The sequence below is a fragment of the Schistocerca gregaria genome, chromosome 11, assembly GCF_023897955.1.
Source record: "Schistocerca gregaria isolate iqSchGreg1 chromosome 11, iqSchGreg1.2, whole genome shotgun sequence".
Classification (NCBI taxonomy): domain Eukaryota; kingdom Metazoa; phylum Arthropoda; class Insecta; order Orthoptera; family Acrididae; genus Schistocerca; species Schistocerca gregaria.
In genome coordinates this window covers 72,222,785-72,239,549 of record NC_064930.1, presented here as the reverse complement: position 1 = coordinate 72,239,549, position 16,765 = coordinate 72,222,785, and the positions used below count along the sequence as shown (strand labels likewise).

At 43.2% G+C, this 16,765-nt stretch overlaps 1 protein-coding gene across 3 annotated transcripts in view; it reads right to left on the bottom strand.

Moving 5' to 3' along the window:
* The window catches only part of LOC126295222 (uncharacterized), a 150,353-nt gene that overhangs the window by 14,113 nt on the left and 119,475 nt on the right, over window positions 1-16,765 (bottom strand). Inside the window, exon 6 of one of the 3 annotated variants that reach the window (XM_049987565.1) lies at window positions 7,002-7,133. The exons of the other annotated variants lie outside the window; for them this stretch is intronic. Coding sequence (XP_049843522.1) covers window positions 7,002-7,133 — 132 coding nt within the window. The remainder of the gene's footprint in view (window positions 1-7,001; window positions 7,134-16,765) is intronic. 3 annotated transcript variants of the gene reach the window in all.

The window sequence follows — 16,765 nt, the reverse complement described above, 5'->3', positions numbered from 1 at the left end:
GTCTACTCCATGAAGTGAAGTAGAAGAAGAAGAAAAGATAAGAAATGAGGATGTTCTGAGACTAGGAACATGTGGAAAACATTGGCATGGAGAAGAGAAGGAATAACCGCACGTGTGTTAAGACTTGGAACAACGTCTATGGTAATTGAGAGAGCTGTAGCGAGTAAAATTTGTATGAGAAGACAGAGATTGGTATATGCCAAACAAATGTTCGAGGTTGTTGGGTGTAAGTATACTCCACTAATGGTTCGTGCATCGGAATCCTCCGAGATGGATAACGTACGCGATATTCGTAAACTGCAGCCGTAGCATTACCATCACATTTGCCATAAACAAACACCATATCGGCGTATGACTCTCTCGTAAATTTGAAAGGCATCCCTATATCATAAATAATCTACAAACTACAACAGCTGCTATGTGGTTTCACTTAAATACACTGTTTTCATTGCGTTCTTTGACTGAACAATACAGAAAACTAAATGGTTTCGAGGTTAGGAAACGACTGAAACAACTCATTCACAGTTGGCAACAGTGACATAAAGGTTTCTACATTCTTGTCCGGCAGCGTTGGGGATTTTCTCCGGTCGTGGACTGTGTTTTCAGTTGTCATCATCATCATTTTATCGTCATCACCGACGCGCGAGTCCTCCAAAGTGGCGTCGACTGAAATAAGACTTGCACTTCACATTCTAAATGGAAAGTGAACAAATTTACTTGTATAAAAATCTTTGCTTCTCTGGATGTTCTGATAAACTATTACAGGTACATGTCTGGGACATGGTTCACCAGAGCAACAACAACAAAATAAATGGAAATCGTTATTCACTTTAACCTCGTACAGCTTTGTGATGGTTTCATATTAGCCGAGTTGCTAAATTTGAGACAAAACCGTAACTGTGTAACTAAACATTTGTTGACCTACGTTTGCATGAACTTTTATATTTGGTTTTGCTTGTAGGATAACATATTAAAATACTTCCATATCTTCTTGAATAACCCTGCATAGCGCTGAAGACGTGGTAACCACACTAAACACTAAGAACACGAATGCACACTGGTGTCCTCTCTGCGTGCCACAGAGAACTGCAACTCCGAAGTCATTTACACGACTGCCGAGGGCGTGTGTGCGTGTATGGAACTAAAATGATACCTGACCACGTCTTTTGGGTGCATCACATTTTTTGTTAAGTAGTATATGTTTAAAACATAGTTGCTGAAAGTAAGGAATGATCTCTTCACACTTTGCCCCACTGACTCACATTCTATAGCACGTATACAGGATGGTCCATTGATAGTGACTCGGCCAATTATCTTACGAAATAAGCATCAAACGAAAAAACTACAAAGAACGAAACTCGTCTAGCTCGAAGGGGAAACCAGATGGCGCTATGGTTGACCCGTAAGATGGCGCTGCCATAGGTCAAACGGATATCAACTGCGTTTTTTAAGATGGGAACCCCAATTTCTTTATTACATATCCGTGTAGCACGTAAAGAAATATGAATGTTTTAGTTGGACCACTTTTTTCGCTTTGTGACAGACGGCGTTGTAATAGTCACAAACGTATAAGTACGTGGTATCACGTAACATTCCGCCAGTGCGGACGGTATTTGCTTCGTGATACATTACCCGTGTTAAAATGGACTGTTTACCAATTGCGGAAAACGTCGATATCGTGTTGATGTATGGCTATTGTGGTCAAAATGCCCAACGGGCGTGTGCTGTGTATGCTGCTCGGTATCCTGGACGACATCATCCAAGTGTCCGGACCGTTCGCCGGATAGTTACGTTATTTAAGGAAACAGCAAGTGTTCAGCCACGTGTGAAACGTCAACCACGACCTGCTGCAACAAATGATGATGCCCAAGCAGGTGTTTTAGCTGCTGTCGCGGCTAATCCGCACATCAGTAGCAGACAAATTGCGGGAGAATCGGGAATCTCAAAAACGTCGGTGTTGAGAATGCTACATCAACACCGATTGCAGCCGTACCGTATTTCTATGCACCAGGAATTGCATGGCGACGACTTTGAACGTCGTGTACAGTTCTGCCACTGGGCACAAGAGAAATTACGGAACGATGACAGATTTTTTGCATGCGTTCTATTTAGCGACGAAGCGTCATTCACCAACAGCGGTAACGTAAACCGGCATAATATGCACTATTGGGCAACGGAAAATCCATGATGGCTGCGACAAGTGGAACATCAGCGACCTTGGCTGGTTAACGTATTGTGCGGCATTATGGCAGGAAGGACAAGTGGCCCCCATTTTATCGATGGCAATCTAAATGGTGCAATGTATGCTGATTTCCTACGTAATGTTAAACCGATGTTACTACAATATTTTTCACTGCATGACAGAATGGCGATGTAGTTCCAACATAATGGATGTCCAGCACATAGCTCGCGTATTGAAATGCATATCTCATGACAGGTGGATTGGTTGTCGAAGCACCATACCGTGGCCCGCACGTTCACCAGAACTGACGTCCCCGGATTTCTTTCTTTGGGGAAGGTTGAAGGATATTTGCTATCGCGATCCACCGACAACGCCTGACAACATGCGGCAGCGCATTATCAATGCATGTGTGGACATTACGGAAGGCGAACTACTCGCTGTTGAGAGGAATGTCGTTACACGTATTGCTAAATCCATTGAGGTTGACGGACATTATATTGAGCATTTATTGCATTAATGTGGTATTTACAGGTAATCACGCTGTAACAGCATGCGTTCTCAGAAATGATAAGTTCACAAAGGTACATGTATCACATTGGAACAACCGAAATAAAATGATTAAACGCACCTACGTACTGTATTTTAATTTAAAAAACCTACCTGTTGCCAGCTGTTTGCCTAAAATTGTGAGCCATATGTTTGAGACTAATGCAACTCCATCTATCACAAAGTGAAAAAAGTGGTCCAACTAAAACATTCATATTTCTTTACGTGCTACACGAATATGTAATAAAAAAATTGGGGTTCCCATCTTAAAAAACGCAGTTGATATCCGTTTGACCTATGGCAGCGCCATCTAGCGGGCCAACCATAGCGCCATCTGGTTTCCCCCTTCAAGCTAGACGAGTTTCGTTCTTTGTGGTTTTGTCGTTTGACGCTTATTTCGTGAGATATTTGGCCGTGCGGTTCTAGGCGCTGCAGTCTGGAATCGTGAGACAGCTACATTCGCAGCTTAGAATCCTGCCTCGGGCATGGATGTGTGTGATGTCCTTAGGTTAGTTAGGTTTAACTAGTTCTACGTTCTAGGGTACTAATGGCCTCAGAAGTTGAGTCCCATAGCGCTCAGATCCAGGCACCATTAATGGAGCACCCTGGTGAACCTTTCAGGATGTGAGGTCATGGTCGAAGATACTCTTCTGTTCTCGACGTTTCGTCCAGGACTGCACTGAACAATCTCAGAGGCGCTCCTACGCTCTGTCTTGCCTCGAAGAAACGTCAGGAACAGAAGAGTTTCCAGAATGAGATTTTCACTCTGCAGCAGAGTATGCGCTGATATGAAACTTCCTGGCAGATTAAAACTGTGTGCCCGACCGAGACTCGAAGTAGAGCACTTGCTCACGAAAGGCAAACGTCCCAAGTTCGAGTCTCGGTCGGGCACACAGTTTTAATCTGCCAGGAAGTTTCATATCAGCGCATACTCCGCTGCAGAGTGAAAATCTCATTCTGGGAACATCCCCCAAGCTGTGGCTAACCCATCTCTCCGCAATATCCTTTCTTTCAGGAAGTGCTAGTTCTGCAAGGTTCCCAGAAGAGCTTCTGTAAAGTTTGGAAGGTAGGAGACGAATACTGGCAGAAGTAAAGCTGTGAGTACCGGGCGTGAGTCGTGCTTCGGTAGCTCAGATGGTAGAGCACTTGCCCGCAAAAGGCAAAAGTCCCCAGTTCGAGTTTCGGTCGGGGACACAGTTTTAATCTGCCAGGAAGTTTCATATCAGCGCATACTCCGCTGCAGAGTGAAAATCTCATTCTGGGAACATCCCCCAAGCTGTGGCTAAGCCATCTCTCCGCAATATCCTTTCTTTCAGGAGTGGTAGTTCTGCAAGTTTCGCAGGAGAGCTTCTGTAAAGTTTGGAAGGTAGGAGACGAATACTGGCAGAAGTAAAGCTGTGAGTACCGGGCGTGAGTCGTGCTTCGGTAGCTCAGATGGTAGAGCACTTGCCCGCAAAAGGCAAAAGTCCCCAGTTCGAGTTTCGGTCGGGGACACAGTTTTAATCTGCCAGGAAGTTTCATATCAGCGCATACTCCGCTGCAGAGTGAAAATCTCATTCTGGGAACATCCCCCAAGCTGTGGCTAAGCCATCTCTCCGCAATATCCTTTCTTTCAGGAAGTGCTAGTTCTGCAAGGTTCCCAGAAGAGCTTCTGTAAAGTTTGGAAGGTAGGAGACGGATACTGGCAGAAGTAAAGCTGTGAGTACCGGGCGTGAGTCCTGCTTCGGTAGCTCAGATGGTAGAGCACTTGCCCGCAAAAGGCAAAAGTCCCCAGTTCGAGTTTCGGTCGGGGACACAGTTTTAATCTGCCAGGAAGTTTCATATCAGCGCATACTCCGCTGCAGAGTGAAAATCTCATTCTGGGAACATCCCCCAAGCTGTGGCTAAGCCATCTCTCCGCAATATCCTTTCTTTCAGGAGTGGTAGTTCTGCAAGTTTCGCAGGAGAGCTTCTGTAAAGTTTGGAAGGTAGGAGACGAATACTGGCAGAAGTAAAGCTGTGAGTACCGGGCGTGAGTCGTGCTTAGGTAGCTCAGATGGTAGAGCACTTGGCGCGAAAGGCAAAGGTCCCGAGTCTGAATCTCGGTCCTGCACACAGTTTCAATCTGCCAGGAAGTTTCAACGGAAGAGTTTCTTGCATCACGACCTCACATCCCGGAATGTTTACCAGCAGCTGTCATCCAGTCTGGTTTTTTTTTCAGACAAATGTTTATTTTGGTTCTAGCAAAAGTGTTTCCTCTATTCATATCAACCATCAACAATGGTCTATTGTATAAAGAATATTATTTATTATATGTCGTAAACATATGCATAATAAGTAATTTTCCTTACACACACACATCAAAAAAAAGTTATGCATCACCTCAGTTCTGTGAGTTCCGGAAGCTGTACAGAAAATTGGAATAGAGATCAACATAAACATCATCTCTGTCCTTCTTATTGCTCATAAATAGCACACATTGCATGTTTTACCACCATACAGCGAGACTTTCAGAGGTGGTAGTCCAGATTGCTGTACACACCGGTTACCTCTAATACCCAGTAGCACGTCCTCTTGCATTGATGCATGCCTGTATTCGTCGTGGCAAACTATCCACAAGATCATCTGTTGGTCCAGATCTCCCATTCCTCAACGACGATTAGGCGTAGATCGCTCACAGTGGTTGGTGAGTCACGTCGTCCACAAACAGCCCTTTTCAATCTATCCCAGGCATGTTCGATAGGGATCATGTCCGGAGAACATGCTGGCCGCTCTAGTCGATCTACGTCGTTATCCTGAAGGAAGTCAATCACAAGATGTGGACTATGAGTGCGCGAATTGTGGTCCATGAAAACGAATGCCTCGCCAGTATGCTGCCAATACGGTCGCACTATCGATCGGAGGATAGCATTCACACATCGTACTGCCACTACGGTGCCTTCCATGACCACCAGCGGCGTACATCATCAGCCCCACACGATGCCACCCCAAAACATCAGGGAACCTCCACCTTGCTGCACTCGCTGGACAGTGTGTCTAAGGCGTTCAGCCTGACGAGGTTACCTCCAAACAGGTCTCCGACGATAGTCTGATTGAAGGCATATGCGACACTCACTGTTGAAGAGAATGTGGTGCAATCCTGAGCGGTCCATTTGGCATGATGTTGGACCCATCTATACCGCACCGCATGGTGTCGTGGTTGCAAAGATGGACCTCGCCATGAACATCGGGAGTGAAGATGCGCATCATGCAGCCTATTGCGCACAGTTTGAATCTTAACGTGACGTCCTGTGGCTGCACGAAAAGCATTATCCAACATGGTGGCGTTGCTGTCAGGGTTCCTCCGAGCCATAATCCGTGGGTAGCGGTCATCCACTGCAGTAGTAGCCCTCAGGCGGCCTGAGCGAGGCATGTCATCGACTGTTCCTGTCTCTCTCCATCTCCTCCGTGTCCGAACAACGTCGCTTTGGTTCACTCCGAGATGCCTGGACACTTCCCTTGTTGAGAGCCCTTCCTGGCACAAAGTAACAATGTAGACGCGATCAAACAACGGCATTGACCAGTCTAGGTGTGGTTGAAACACAAACAACATGAGCAGTGTACATCCCTCCTGGTGGAATGATTGGAACTGATCGGCTGTCGGACCTCCACTGTGTAATAGGCACTGCTCGTGCATGGTTGTTTACATCTTTGGGTGGTTTAGTGAGGGACTATCTCTGTGAAACAATATCCTCAGTCAATGTTTGTCTTCAGGTGTTCTGGGAACTGTGGTGATGCAAAACTTTTTTCAAATGGGTTCAAATGGCTCTGAGCACTATGGGACTTAACATCTCTGGTCATCAGTCCCCTAGAACTTAGAACTACTTAAACCTAACTAACCTAAGGCTATCACACACATCCATGCCCGAGGCAGGATTCAAACCTGCGACCGTAGCAGTCGCGCGGTTCCGGACTGAGCGCCTTAACAAAACTTTTTTTAAATGTGTGTAAAAATACGTATAATGAGTAATTTTCCTTTTATTACAGAACACTGAAATGCCTGGTATGAACAGGTGAAACACGTTTGGTAAAAACAAAAGGTCACACGCAAAAAGATAGATTGGTTCCTAGTTACGTGATGAACATAACTGAAGTAGAAACTTGGTAAAAATAGCTCCAACAGTATTATCTGCAAGCGAATTGCTGGTGAGACCGTATACTGGACCATAGTACAGTGCTGGTGGAGCTCCTTCAGACTGGGGTCTGTGTGACACGGGGGATAGGAGGCAGGACGGGGTGCCTCGGTCCCGCCCACCTCGCAGTAGCCGGCCGCCCGCCGACACGCCTCCTTCAGCTCCCCTGGCGCCGGGTGCCACGGCTGGGGTCCCGCGTTCGTCAGCAGACCCATCGACGGGCCGGAAGCGCTGATCACTCCGACGCCGCGCTCCTGAGGAAGGCAACGAGAAAAGAGGACGAAGCGGTCGGGCGGGATCTCACTTCACAGCCAAAGCTATACACTACTGGCCATTAAAACTGCTACACCAACAAGAAATGCAGATGGCAAACAAGTATTCATTGGACAAATATATCATACTAGAACTGAAATGTGATTACATTTTCATGCAGTTTGGGTGCACAGATCCTGACAAATCAGTACCCAGAACAACCAGCTCTGGCCGCAATAACGGCCTTCATAGCCTGGGTATTGTCAAACAGAGCTCGGATGGCGTGTGCAGGTACAGCTGCCCATGCAGCTTCAACACGATACTACAGTTCAAGAGTAGTGACTGGCGTATTGTGACGAGCCAGTTGCTCGGCCACCATTGACCAGACGTTTTCAATTGGTGAGAGATCTGGAGAATGTGCTGGCCAGGGCAGCAGTCGAACATTTTCTGTATCCATAAAGGCCCGTACAGGACATGGAACATGTGGTCGTGCATTATCCTGCTGAAATGTTGGGTTTTGCAGGGATCGAATGAAGAGTAGAGCCACAGGTAGTAGCACATCTGAAATGTAACATCCACTGTTCAAAGTGCCGTCAATGCGAACAAGGGGTGACCGAGACGTGTAACCAATGGCACTCCATACCATCACACCAGGTGATACGCCAGTATGGCGATGACGAATACACGCTTCCAATGTGTGCTCACCGCAATGTCAGCAAATACGGATGAGAGTATCATGATGCTGTACACAGAACCTGGATTCATCCGAAAAAAATGACGTTTTGCCATTCGTGCACCCAGGTTCGTCGTCGAGTACACCATCGCAGGCGCTCCTGTCTGTGATGCAGCGTCAAGGGTAACCGCAGCCACGGTCTCCGAGCTGATAGTCCGTGCTGCTGCAAACGTCGTCGAACTGTTCGTGCAGATGGTTGTTGTCTTGCAAACGTCCCCATCTGTTGCCTCAGGGATCGAGACGTGGCTGCACGATCCGTTACAGCCATGCGGATAAGATGCCTGTCATCTCGACTGCTAATGGTATGAGGCCTTTGGGATCCAGTACGGCGTTCCGTATTACCCTCCTGAAGCCCCCGATTCCATATTGAGCTTTGGATCTCGACCAATGCGAGCAGCAATGTCGCGATACGATAAACCGCAATCACGATAGGCTAAAAATGGTTCAAATGGCTCTGCCGTGGTCATCAGTCCCCCAGAACTTATAACTACTTAAACCTAACTAACCTAAGGACATCACACGTACCCTTGCCCGAGGCAGGATTCGAACCTGCGACCGTAGCGGTCGCGCGGTTCCAGACTGTAGCGCCTAGAACCGCTCAGCCACTTCGGCGGCAATCCGACCTTTATCAATGTCGTAAACGTGATGGTACTCATTTCTCCTCCTTACACGAGGAATCACAACAACGTTTCACCAGGCAACACTGGTCAACTGCCGTTTGTGTATGAGAAATAGGTTGGAAACTTTCCACATGTCAGCACGTTGTAGGTGTCGCCACCGGCGCCAACCTTGTGTGAATGCTCTGAAAAGCTAATCATTTGCATATCACAGCATCTTCTTCCTTTCGGTTAAAGTTCGCGTTTGTAGCACGTCATTTTCGTGGTGTAGCAAATTTTAATTGCCAGTAGTGGATGTACATATACACCTCCATAGGCTTGAAGACAGCATACGATGCTGTTGACTGGCAATTCTTGTTCATCATCTTAGAACAACAGAGACTTGACACAAATGCACTACGACTAATCAAACAAACATTGGAAGACATAACATTGGAAGTTAAATTCACAGCTCAAATCTCTGATGCCTTCCTGACCAAAACTGCGAGCACGCAAAGGCGACACATTATCCCCACTCTGAAGTTTGGAAGGTGGGATACGAGGTAGTGGCGGAATTAAAACAGTGAGGACGGGGCGTGTACCGTGCTTGGGTAGCTCGGCGAAAGGCAAACGTCCCGAGTTCGAGTCTCGGACCAGCACACAGTTTTAATCTGCCAGGAAGTTTCATATTAGCCGACACGCCACTGCAGGGTGAAAATTTCGTTCTGGAAGTATTCGCACCATAGTTCAGTAAAAGACAAAATAATGAGGGAGTGGGAAAAAGAACTGAAAATGTACAGATAATGGGAAGCAACACAACTAGGAAAAGCCCGAGTGAACACACAAATCTCACACCTCCATTTTGCAGACAGCTGGGCCATAGTGTCAAACCAATCAATTAGAAAGGCGAATGTGGTGTCTGTCCTTCTGGACATGTTCAAAAGAACAGACTCCTGATGGACAGTGTGGTCCATCTGAAGTTCTGGATGAGATTATCTCGAAAACTATACATCGGGCAAAAATCGTGGGTACGACAAGTTTGTAAGCGCAAAGGGCGACATCAAATGATACTATGCGTAACCCCCAACCTCCGCTCCAATGGGTGGGGCAACATTTAAATCTTAAATGGAAACCACATTTTTATTGCGGATTCGGATTCTGCACAAAAAAAGTAATCAAGTTTTGTCTGAAACATTTTTAAACCATTGACAGATACAACGAAAATGACGCTTTTATCGTTACCGTTCTCTCCCGTGTTCAACTGGATCCCTAAATTAGTCATCGTGCGATTCAGAGACAAACTGGAATACCGAAATCAACTGTTTTGAGGATTCTGAAGTCAAATAAATATCATGCGTATCATATCAACCTGACTCAGGCATTAACGCCAAAAGATATTTCTGCCAAAGGGAAAATGATGTTTTTAGATACGTTGTATTCACCAATGAATCCAAAAACAATGGCGAATTATATCTTTGCTATTGTCATTGTTGGCCGCCTAACAATCCACACTGGCACAGACCCGTTGGCAACCATCGCAAATGCTCGTTAATGGTCTGGTGTGGAATTTTAAACGCTTACGTGGTAGGACTGTATTTTTTTTGACCGAAATGTAACTGGGGAATCTTATTTACAACTTCTCCGCGATGATTTGTTGGAAGATGTTGATTTAGAAACTAGGCAACGAATGTGGTTCCAACAGGACGAAGCAGCTCCCCATTATACTAAAAATATGCGGAATGATTTAAATTTGCGATACCCTGGTCTGTGGATAGGAAGCGGTGGACCAATTCATTGACCTCCACATTCACCAGACCTAACATCTCCTGATTTTTTCTTGCGGGATTATTTAAAAAACATTGTTTGTGAAAGACAGCCCACAACCCGAAACGATATGGAGCAACGCATTCGAGAACGTGTGCTCAAAACTGTGGACAACTGTCGCAGACGATTGACTTCCTGCATTGAAGCAAATGGGGATAATTATGAACAATCTCTTAGTGGCTAATTTCATTAATTAAGCATCGCAGATTGTGAGAGGCAAGGGGATCCACACTAATGAAGCAGCGCATGGGAACATCATTCTACTATGTCCATGCCGTTGTTCCTGGGTGACGGTAAAAGTAAAATACAGCACATTTTGTACTAAAATGGCTTAATTTGGCGTAACGAAAGAACTGGTGCACAATTTCTACCCATATGATGTGTCTTTCTCGGATAATTCTTAATAAATCAGAGTTCTTCCCCCATCTTACTTTTTTTCGCGATTTCAGCGACATCTGTCAATCGTTTGAAAAAAACTGTTTCGGACAATACTGGATTACTTTCTTTATGGAGAATCGGAAACTGCAATAAAAATGGGTGTTTCCATTTAAGATGTAAAAGTTGCCCCCCACCCCCGCTCCACCCAAGGCGACGGGGGCTGGAGGTGTCGTGTAGCATCTCCCTTTGAGCTTACGAACTTGTCTTATCCACTATATTTACCCGATATATAGTTTTCGAGACAATCTCATCCGAAACTTTAGATGGACAACCCTGTATAATTACCATTGGACTGGTCAATGATCCCTCCAGATCAGATGCACACCACACTCGAACACTTACGGGAAACGGCGAAATGCAGTGTGTAATGGGGATGATGAGCAAGGGGCACTACATCAGTAGTGTGTCGGTAAGTTGACAGTGCAGGTCTGACAGGAGGCGTGCTAGGGTAATCCGTGCAGTTACCATGGCCACTATGTCTAGATCGCTTAGTGTTGAGCGTGTTCGGTCAGAGGGTTAGCTGCCCGTTGTAATACAAAAAAAAACTAGTTAATGGCTCAACGATGAATTTGAAGTAGCGTCATGTGATGTCCACTCCGAACAAACACAACGAACAAAATGAGATAAAAAAGAAGAAAAGTGGTCAGAGCCTCTATCTAGTGAGCAGGATACCTGGGTTCGAATCACGACCCGGCCCAAATTTTTAACTTCCCCCTTGATGTAAGACAATGCCCACTAACACCTAAATATCATTAATTACTTTGCGTCTTGAAACAGAAGTACTAAAAGAATGCACAGAAGTTGGCCTGCAAACCTCTTTCCAGAAGTCTCACAATTAAAGATACAAAAATTAGACTCAAAATACAAGATGAACTGAGTTACAGATTTCAAATATCTAGGTCAAATCCTCGAAACCACTGCAGATGAGAAGAAGAGAAGACTCGACAACAGGGTCAGGGATTTTCTCTGCCTCGTGATGTCTAGGTGTTGTGCGATGTCCTTAGTTTAGTTAGGTTTAAGAAGTTCTAAGTTCTAGGGGACTGATGACCGTAAATGTGAAGTCCCATAGTGCTCAGAGCCAAACAACCAACTCAACAACACAAAATGAATAAATCGTACAGCGAGACACAGGGCATATGACAGCGACTTCAGTACACAAGTGGCCCATTGGGACCATCCGACCCCCGTGTCGGCCTCAGTTGAGGATGCAGACAGCAGGGGCATGTGGTCAGCACATCGATCTCCCGGTTGTTATGATGGTTTTCTTTCACCGCTACTATTCGGTCGAGTAGCTCCTCACTTGGCATCACGAGGCTGAGTGCACCCCGAAAAATGGCAACAGCGCATAGTGGCTGGATGGTCACCCATCCAAGTGCCAGCCACGCCCGACAGCGCTTAACTTCGGTGATCTGACGGGAACCGGTGTATCCTCTGCTGCAAGGACATTGCCTAGATACAGGACACATATAATAAGAAATTCAAGCCCATTAACTCAAACGTTAGACACTACAACACAGTAACTAGGCCTTATGTACTGTATGCAAACGAGACATTAACAGTTCATATCAAAATGTGATACAGAAATGCTGAAGAAATAAAGCAAAATAGTGAGAAAAATCCTCAACCTAAAGCTGACAGAGGAGATGTACAGATAAGTCTACGAAAATCGCAAAGGAGGTGTCAAACCTATCAGCAGATGTCAGACAAATAAGATCAATATGCTATCCACACATCATCAGTAATCACCAAAAGAATTCTGACACACATACAAGGAGATAAGCCAACAACACCACAGGTCACACAAATCAAACTTGACCTAGAGGAATCATATAATGATCCAACTCATTGACTTATTAAATCAAAATGACAAATGAAAGAAAAGAAGGAAAAATGTTACTACAGCATTATATTTAGCAAGTCTGTGTCTTAAATGAATATTTATGTCTTGAATTAACTGTCTCCTCGCATGGGGAACAACTGGATAATACAACAGGACAGATTTGGTAATCACTAAAAGAAAGTAACATGAATGGGAAACCCACCTGCCATACCTATCTTACACAGCATACCAAACAACATATTCCAGCAGGATAATGCACGCCATTGCGCTGCAGCTCAGCCCATTGACACTTTTACGGTTGTAGTGGACCTACACTCGTCTGTCCGGTCCCCTATTTTGTCTCTCTTAGAAAATATCTGGGATGCAGCAGAAATACATATGCTTACACTCCATGTTCCATCCAGCATCCTTCATCAACTGAAACAGTATCTGCTTAGGCCATGGCTAGAAATTTACATGTTTACATGGAATGACCCTCAGGATTATCAAAAAACCAGATAATCCAACCTCATTGTATGGAACTATGTAACAAAGTTGGTGTCCTTACTTCACCAAGGAGTAAATCTACCAATGTGTTGTGTAAATCAGGGAAAACATTTCTAAGCATCTCACCAACACTTCTACTCATAATCATGGAGTTAGGACTTACATTCACCATGGAGAAACAAACACAAAACTGTATTACTCATAAGGAAATAAATTTAAAAAAATGTAACTAAAATATATCTGTTTAAAACAACAGCAAAAACATTCCTCATACTTAATACATACTACACATGTAACCCTCCCTTCGAGGATTCAGAAATGTGTATAGTTACGAAAGGAAAAAACCCTGTGACACCTCTCTCTCTCTCTCTCTTTCTCTGTGTGTGTCTGTGTATGTGTGTGTGTGTGTGTGTGTGTGTGTGTGTGTGTGTGTGTGTGTTAAGTTTCCTTTCTTTTTGTGTGTGGCTGTACCAGGCAAGGTGGCACAGTGGTTAGCACTCTGCACTCATTTAGGAGGACGACGGTTCAATCCCGTGTCCGGCCATCCTGATTAACTTTTTCCGTGATTTCGCTAAATCACTCCAGGCAAATGCTGGGATGGTTCCTCTGAAAGGGCATAGCCAACTTCCTTTCCATAATCTGATGAGACCGATGACAACTGTTTGGTCTCTTCTCCCAAACAACCCCACCCAACCCAACTAAGTGCTTCTGCTTTTCGGTGAATGGTCTTCTTTAATCTAAATGTATGATCACAATATAATGTTTTTACAAGAAAATCATGTGCCAAGATCTACAGTGCTTGATAGTAATATGTTGTCATTCTCCTGAACTCAACTTCTCTTTCATCATCCGGGGTGTTGACTCTGTTTTTCCAGGTGTACTGAGATTAGGATATGAAGACATGCAAGGGGCGTACTTGTTTGTTTATGGCCTGGAGTTAGTGCTAGGGGCATAGCAGCATGCTCATGGTTCAATGCAGTCACTTCTTTCTTTTTCTGAACTAAATGTATTTTCATCTTGACCAAAGAAAAAAAAAAGGATATGAACTCGCTGCAATTTTAAACTTTATGAAATGTGAACAGCCTGTATGGCGGATGTAACTAGGTTACTTATTTTGTTTTCTTGCTCATTATCCTGGAATTCTTCACAAGAACTCCATTTAGTGTGCTATGTGGATTAAGTTACAGATGTCCCTTTATGCTTTTCATTACATTTTCATTGCTCGAAGTGGCACAGGTAGTCTGTTACAGATCCTCTGATTAATAGTGCTGTCTGCTGAACTAAGTCGCACTCTGACAGTTCTTTTTGAACAATTACTCCATTGCTAACAGTACGGATTTTAGATTTTTAAATTAAAAATTATCACATCAAGTTATTTTGACATACGTACAAAATTGTTTCAGATACTGTTACCAATTTCGGACATATAATTCAGCCAACAAGCAGTTGTCACCCCAAGGTTATAACAAACATGCAGAAGAAGCAATGAATTTTATGCTTACTTTATTATTATTATTATTATTATTATTATTATTCACTTATGAGCCCAATACGATGCATGAGGTACAATCCATATCTGACACTTTTTATGGTTGGCCTTCCTTTGTGTCCAAATTTGTTTGATCCTTTCAGAATGATGTCTCTTTCTTTCATCAGACCATGGTGTTCCAGTCTGTTTTCTAATTTCCCTCTGACCAGCTTTCCAATAAAATATCTTTTGTCTTAATGTTTTTCTATCTTTAACGTCTGCCTGAATTATACAGGCTACTTTAAGATCCTCCTTAATTGCAGTGATCCATTTAATTGGCTCAGTTTTGGCCTTACTTCTGTTTTCATAGAATTCTGCTATTTGCTTTGTCAACCTAGTGTGTGCTATTCTTTCAATGTGCCCCTAACATTTAAGTCTTTGTTTTCTCGTGTACTCTTTTATTTTCTTATTACTTCTCAGCCTATAAGTTTCTCCATCAGTAACTGTAGGCCTAATATTTTCCTAATAATCTACCTTTCTTTCTTTCTTTTGATTTTCTTCAATATCCCTCTTTCTATTTAAATTTGAATTTTCTGCTCCATTAAGACATTCAGGTTTGAGTACAGTGCTGCAATGCCTAAATTTACTGAATTTAGAAATTGATTTTTTCTTATAAATATTTTGTCTTAATCTGCGTACAGTTGCTATTCTTTGACAGTGGCCTTTGTTTGCAGCTTTTTCCGTACCGTTTTCTTGTATGATTTCCCCCAAATATTTAAACTGAGAAACCCTTTTTATTTTTCCATATTTTGTGTTCAAAAACTGTGGTGCCTGTTTGTTACATGTCAATATTCTATTTTTTTTTCAAATGATATTTATAGTCCTACTTGTTCACAACTTCTTTAAGAATTTCAATTTTTTTAATTTTTTTAGCTGTGGTATATCCCTAGTTAAAATTGCCAGGTCATCTGCAAAGACAAGGCAGTCTACTTTAATATTACTTGTACCTAACTTGATTGATTGATCTATATTTTGACTTGACTTTTGCTCTCACCATTGTGTAATTAACTTTACCAAAACACAGTTAAACAGTAATGGGGAGAGTCCATCTCCCTGTCTAACACCAGTCTTATCAAATGGTTCAGAAGTTTCTTCCATGAATTTAACATTAGAGCTAGTGACAGCTAATGTTTCCTTAATCAATGTTAAGAGTTGCATTATCTAGCCCTTGTTCCTTTAAAATACTTACTTTAGTTATATGAAGACAAAATTGAGGACAGCTCTCCTACCATGTTTTTGATATACATCTGAGTAGAGTTTTTTTATTGGTATTAACAGTAATGTTGTCTTTTTATGCAGAAAGTATCTTTTGCTGATTTGTTTTTGTATTTCAGGTTGCATAATTCTGCAAACTGTCTTAATTGCTTTGAAAATTAGTGACTTTTTTATGCAAATTCCTTATACAGATGGATAATAGCAGTTCACATATTACTCTTCATTGTGTTTGTTGATCGAACAGTCAGGTGTACGGCAGTCTGCTTAGTCCAACAGGTGCAATAATTTGGCAATTATGCATATCACTGTTATCAGATGTTTTGGTCTGTCAATGCAGTTGATGCTGGCAACATGTCTGATTGCCAAAATATCATGCTTGTTGGACTCTGTGCACCAGCAGTACACTCGTGGACTGTTCAAACAGTTCACACTTCATTCCAACAGCTGTTTCAGATGTTTTGGCTGACAGATGAAAATGACATGTTGCACTACATGATTACATGCTAATTGGAACAGAATATGATTATTTCAGATGTTCGTGTGCACTGATGTTTCACAAACCTTTACATTTTATATCATCCATAAGGTAGAGATTACTGGTACTGATATAACTACATTGTTAAATGGAATTTCTGCAATCACTCACCGTTAAATAACTAAAAACATTTTTCTAACCACCACTACAGTATACTCGTTAAACTGATGTGGTACGTATCAGGTGTTTGTGGTGAATATCATCAGCATGTGCAGTGATGAAGTGCAGAACTATGTTTTATTTCATATTATTGGGAGCAAATTGTGTATAAATCAAAGAACATTGCATTGACTCCTTACTTAGCTTGCATTTATCGTGAATCTCTTGCCCAATGTAAAGTCCCGAAAGACTGGAAAAAAAGCGCAGGTGACGCCTGTATATAAGAAGGGTAGAAGGATGGATCCTCAAAATTACAGACCAATATCCTTAACATCAGTTT